The following is a 6,528-nucleotide window of genomic DNA, read 5'->3' as shown; positions in this document are numbered from 1 at the left end:
ATGTATAGTATGTTTACTGTAGTATTTTCTGTACAATATTGTCAAGTTTTTTCAGATTATTTTTTATGGTTGTTGTTATGGTACTCTAATCTCTGAGAATTAGACTTGCTAAAAGTGTTTTAAGTTAGCAACAGCGGTGTGTAACTGGTTCAAAAAGATTAAAGTCATATGAAATGTGTGTTTCGCATGGTAACAAAATATTGTTTTTACAAAGTTGTGTATAGTTTTGACAAGTGTTCCATTTTGCAAATGATCTGAAGTGTTGTGCTACTTTGGTGTAGGGTTGTGTTAATTGTGTGTAGTGTTTTGACAAACCGGGCCCTGTTTTCAAAATTGTGCTTAAGCAATCGTAAAAAACTGTACTAGGTGACACTGTCAAAACCGCACTTGACACGCTAAAATATATACAGAGAGAGATGGATCGATAATATACTGCATGTTAGCTCGTTTATTTTTCCATGAACATTATATAGTGCATTTGTCACACTAACTAGAAACTATACTAAATACTAGGGGTGTGACGAGACACTTATCCCACGAGACTGGGTTCACGAGAACGAGACGAGACGAGATTTTTAGACGTTTTTAAAGAAATCCTCAATGATGAAATATATAGGAAAAATAGTCTTTTATTCAACTGAAAAACACAAAACGCAAAAAATGTAGGTGCATTTTGAAATCAACTTGTAGCCTACTTTGTGAAATTAAACTTTGTAGGTGCATTTTTAAATCAACTTGTACTTTATGAAATTAAACTTCTATTTTAATGAATTATATGCAGCAATAAACAACATGTAAACTAGAACTGCATGATTCTGGATAAATTGAGAATCATGATTTTTATATATATAAATTGGAGATCACGATTCTCTCACGATTCTGAAGAAAAAAAGATTAGAAAACTAAACAAAATAACAATTTACTAGTGGTTCTGACAAAATGTTCATTGCTTACGTCTTTTTAAAATATATATATTCATCTTAACAAAATTAAAAAAATAAATAAATAAAAACCAATGAAGGAGTCAGTAGCTGCGTTTCCATCCACCTATTTTTATGCGCATTTTGGAATATCGCATAAAAAAACGCTGGATGGAAATGCCAAGATGCGCATACATTCTCAAAAATGCGCATAAAAAAACTTATGCGCACATTTGAGTAGGATAAACTTTTTATCCAATAAGAAAAAATGCGCATAAACTACGATGGAAACACATTTACCGAATAAATTCCACCATGCGCATTGAAAAAGTCACGTGACTTTGCGCTATGAGACGGGATAGCTTGAGGCCAAGATGCGCATAAATTCTAAAATGCGCATAAAAAAACTTATGCGCACATTTGAGTAGGATAAACTTTTTATCCAATAAGAAAAAATGCGCATAAACTACGATGGAAACACATTTACCGAATAAATTCCACCATGCGCATTGAAAAAGTCACGTGACTTTGCGCTATGAGACGGGATAGCTTGAGTAGCAGCGGACCGATCTCGTTCACAGCATCTATATGTTGTTATGGTCGTTCTGAAATGCCTGATCAAAGTCTGTCATCAAAGTATTTCTGTATAATTACTGTCTTACATGACTGCGTTCCCAAACAGCAGCATCCACCTCCGAAAGCATTGACAGCATTTATTGTGTTACTTCTGCTCGCTCCGAGGTGCAAGTAATTTATATCATATATGAACATTATTATATTCAGTGGCTTCTCCTATATTCTTAGTGATATTTAGTGCCACAGTTTAACAGGAAGTGACGATTTTGTTCTCTTTGACTCATTGGATGGAAACGCTTTATTCGCATATGTTTTATGCGATATTCAGGTTTTGCACATAAGTTTAATTCAAATCTTTGGATGGAAAAATAGCTAATGTCTCAATTCATAAAGACCTGTTTCACAATTGGAATCTCCTGAAAGAATGATTCAATGACAAATATTTTTTTAAACGGGCAGTTGTCGCCACCTCCTGGCGGAAGAGGATAAGCGTTACAATACATACATGTGTTAAGATACTTTCATTTTGATCGCTACTGTAGAGAATAAGTGTTTATACCCAAACTATAAACTTTTATCCCAGTACTTTAAATGTTATTTAATGTCTGTAACACAGAAATAATGATGTGTGATTGAAAAGACTGTTTGTGTTGCTCTTTCTGGATCAGCAACAGCATAAACTAGATAAAAAAGTCTGTCAAGACAAACTTTGGGTTGGCTTGAGAAAGCCTAGCATGAAAGATTAAAGCAGCTGCAAAAGCCTGAAGTTTGAAAATTTTGATAGATTAGATAGATGTTGATAACATGTTTCTAGCATGATTCGCATGTTTTTAGCATGATTAGCATGTTTTAGCATGATTAGCCTGTTACTAGCATGTTGCTGGCATGATTAACAAATAACTAGCATGTTGTTAGCATTATTAGCAAGTGACTGGCATGTTATTAGCATGATTAACAAGTGACTAGCATGTTGTTAGCATGATTAGCAAATGTGACTAGCCTGTTTCTACCATGATAAGCATGTTACTAGCATGATTAGCAAGTGACTAGCATGTCGCTCGCACGTTTCTAGCATGATTAGCATGTTGCTAGCATGATTAGCAAAGTGACTACCATGTCGCTATGATTAGCAAGTTACTAGCATGTCGCTAGCATGTTTCTAGCATGATTAGTATGTTACTATCATGTTGCTAGCATGATTAGCATGTTACTAGCATGTTGCTAACATTATTAGCAAGTCACTAGCATGTCGCTAGCATGTTTATAACATGATTAGCATGTTACTAGCATGTTGCTAGCATGATTAGCAAGTGACTAGCATGTTTCTAGCATGATTAGCAAGTTACTAGCATGTCACTAGCATGTTTCTAGCATGATTAACAAGTAACTAGCATGTTGTTAGCATTATTAGCAAGTAACTAGCATGTTGCTAGCATGATTAGCAAGTAACTAGCATGTTGCTAACATGATTAGCAAGTTGCTAGCATATTTCTAACATGATTAGTGAAAACTATAAGTCGGATCAGTCTGAAAAGATATAGCAACCCGAGTCAGATGGCGGTTCTAGCTTGAAAGCTCTAGCAGGAGTAGCGTTTAGAAATGTTAGTCTCATAAGAATAATAAGAAGAAGAAGCTTAAATAGCAGATCAGTAGGTACGCTCCACTGACGCTCGCGTTGTGAAACAGTCGTAATAGACTTAGCTGAATCACTGTCATTCAGGAATAAGATTGCGTGGGTGTTTGAGTCGAGATCGCGATCTTTAAACGATTAATCGGGCAGCTCTAATGAAAACACTGCAGTCGGATCTCGTTTCTTAAAGTGGGGTAAATGAAAGAACTGCAGGGGGTTTATTATGAGTTGATGAAAATCTCTTAACTAAACCATACAAATTTTAAATTAAAATGAATAAACTAAATTTTAACATTTGAAATATTTTATATTTATTTGCATGTCAATGTGACCATTAAACGACATCAGGGAACTGTGAACAAGCACATGTGTTGTTAAATGGTTGAAATATTAACTTTAAATCTCTGGGACTTTGTGTAAATATTTTAGGTCAAAAGGGGTTTGACTGACAAAATAGTTTATGAATCCCTGCATCTCACCAACAAACATTAATAATCATGAAAACAGCAATGGCATGGTCAAAGTCTTCCAGGCTTTGAATGTTTTTGTCAATTATACATTGCAGTGTTTAGTAACTTAACGTAACATAATTAATCATCTCATACCTGGTATAATTGACTGAGAGGTGCTTTTGTCCCCAAATTCAGAAGCAGGGATCACAAATTACTTTACATGACATTTACACAGCCATTCTATATTGTACAAAATCAAAGCTAAACATTATGAGACACAGTAGATTTTTTTAGAAAGGAACATTTATAAAAGAAAAAAGAATTGGGGAGAATCAATAAATTATGAATAATGCACTGCCATTGAGTGAATAATTTGTAATAATGTAATCCATAAAAAGTAACTGTAATCTGATTATAAGATAAATTAATCGAATTACAAGTAAATTGTTGTAATCTGATGAGCACTGTATACTAACAAGAAACTTAGTACCACTGACCGAGAGCTGTAGCTCCAACCACACAACTTTGTGAAGCTGTTTGCCAATCGTTCATTAGATCTAGCTTTCAGGAAACACAGAATTGATGGAAACAATGTGACTTGCGATCATAGTTTGCTAAAGATGCTTTTGGGAAACACACCTAAAGTGTTGTTGCCAGGGCATTGTTATGCTGTTGCTATCTCAGTATTTATTTATTAGTTTTTATGCCAGATGAAAATTGTGAATCTAGTCGCTTAGAAATCCTCATCAAGCTCTCTCTTTACACAAGTTTACATATTCAGGGGTTTGTCGAACTCCACTAAACACAAGCAGAAGCCAGACTACAGTACTTAAACATTTATTCATGTTGATGAACTGAACGACACAGTTACTCAACTGTACATTATTAAAATTTTCCCATCAGAGAGAGACACATAGATCACCTAAACACCTGACCTCGCTTAACTTACTACTATTTACCCCTCTGGGTTTCCATTCATACAACTGAAAAATAACAACACTGATATGACGATCCAAACTATCTCGGTAAAATAGCTCATTTAAAACTATAATCTCATTCAACACCACAATGTCAGCACTTTGTTTGAGGGCAGATATTGTTAATGGTCCCCAAGCAATCGTCAGAGTTGGCTCAGAAAGCGGACTGTCTAAAGGACAGAGGCTCTTCATGTAAAGTGCATAAAATCATCAGGGATTGAATAAAGGGCACAGTAGCTAGCACCAATCGACTGAAATCTGCCCTGATATTTCTGCGCACCGATTTCACCACTACATGCTGAGGACTAATGTAGATTTCAGTTAGCCCTCCAGATACAAAAAACGTGCTTTCAGATCAAGTTGTTCTTTATCAGAACGTGCCATTTCGCTTTTGAAATAAAGCAAGGTCGAAGCTCAGCTGGGCTGCTCTGTCATTGATATTTCCTGGACTTCTCTCTCTCTCTGGTGGGTTCAGACGGTAAACACCAAACATGGGATCGATGGCAGATTCTGAATGGACGGTGCGGCACGAGGAGTCTGAGGATGAGCTGCTCACTTCAGGCCTTCATCTGTGCTTTTCAACATTAAGATGGCGTTGTGAATCTTCAGCGCTGGTCCTAACTTTATATTCATGATCTTCACAATATCATTTTGAGTCAGAAGGAGGAACGCCTCTCCATCAATCATCTGCAGAGAAAAGCCATGCTGTATCGATGAGCTACACGAGATGTGACAAGCCTTCGCTGCTCTAACTTCACTCAATGATATGCTGCTGTACTATCTCTCTTGAGACTGAGATTTCATTCACAAATTTAAGTTCATACTATATACTTGGCTTTTTGTTTCTGCAAATGCCCGAAATGTCATATACAGTGGGTATAATCAGATTTTGTTGCTTTGCAGCCTGAAATGAAGACGGACACAGTTTTTGTTTTATCCAGCTGTATTTACTCAGTGCAACTTATAACATCCAAGTCAAAGTTATAACAGCATCTTTTAAAGGGGCCTGATTCTTTTCGATACCCACTGTATAAAGTTATTTAAAGAACATGTTAGTGGTGTGTACCCATGCAAAACACACCACCACTCTACTGGAGCTTTTATTTAATTATATATTTTTTTTTAATTGAGAACCAAGCATAATCAAGAGTATATATATATATAAGCACCTGATCCTGCAGCTTTCTGTTGAGACGCCTGCATTTCATCCCCAGACATTTACTGCACAAAGTTAAATGTGATTGCGCCTTCATATACAGAACTCAAACTATTAGTTAAAGCTTAATTATGACTAACTATTAAATCCCTATTTTACACATTAATACTAATGATGCTTTCTTCAACAAGTACCATTGTTAAGTGAAATTTAATGAAGCTAATTACTCACTTCATCTTTGAAAATTCGGGCCTGCTCCTCACAACCAATAAGATTATTGACAAATCCAAAGACCTGCAGATAAAGCAGAGATATACATTAGCATCATACTGACTGCTGTTTGCTTGCTGTGTCTGTAGATTATTTTATAACCCAGATGTTCAGAACTGTGCAGCTGTATTGCATTATTCGATTCATTTTTCTTTCTTTTTTTTTATTAAAAAAAAAAGTGTTAGAAACATGTAAGTGATTATATAATAATATAGTACATGTGCAAATAATGGCCTGTATGTGTGTTATCCTATGTGAGTGGATGTTGTCTTTTATTCTAAAATTCATTGATTTATTTGTTTTACACAAAGGAATTGCATGAAGTGATTACCTCCTCTATAGTCCAGGTAGATACTTGACCTGCATGAATTCCTGCGACGCCAGGCAGTAACTTACAGTGCTGCTCCCAGCAGAGAGACAGAGTTCGGTCCGAGTTTGCTGTAAACGCTGTCATGAAGAGAGACGAGTACATTCCCTCCGATATCATGTCTGAAACACACACACACACACACACTCACACACACACACACACACACACACACAAACA

The 6,528-nt window shown here is 35.9% G+C and overlaps 1 protein-coding gene across 1 annotated transcript; it reads right to left on the bottom strand.

Moving 5' to 3' along the window:
• Positions 1-4,287: 4,287 nt before the first annotated feature.
• LOC107714269 (lethal(3)malignant brain tumor-like protein 1) lies at positions 4,288-6,515 on the bottom strand. The gene is made up of 3 exons (XM_016520082.1): positions 6,313-6,515; positions 5,943-6,005; positions 4,288-5,242 (listed from the first exon to the last, which is right to left on the bottom strand). Exons 1-3 carry the CDS (start codon positions 6,466-6,468, stop codon positions 5,108-5,110), a joined length of 354 nt encoding a protein of 117 aa, XP_016375568.1. The 5' UTR covers positions 6,469-6,515; the 3' UTR covers positions 4,288-5,107.
• Positions 6,516-6,528: the final 13 nt, after the last annotated feature.

The sequence above is a fragment of the Sinocyclocheilus rhinocerous genome, unplaced genomic scaffold, assembly GCF_001515625.1.
Source record: "Sinocyclocheilus rhinocerous isolate Xijiao unplaced genomic scaffold, SAMN03320098_v1.1 scaffold1290, whole genome shotgun sequence".
Taxonomy (NCBI): Eukaryota; Metazoa; Chordata; class Actinopteri; order Cypriniformes; family Cyprinidae; genus Sinocyclocheilus; species Sinocyclocheilus rhinocerous.
The sequence above is the reverse complement of the archived record's forward strand: the minus strand, read 5'-3'. Positions and strand labels throughout refer to the sequence as shown.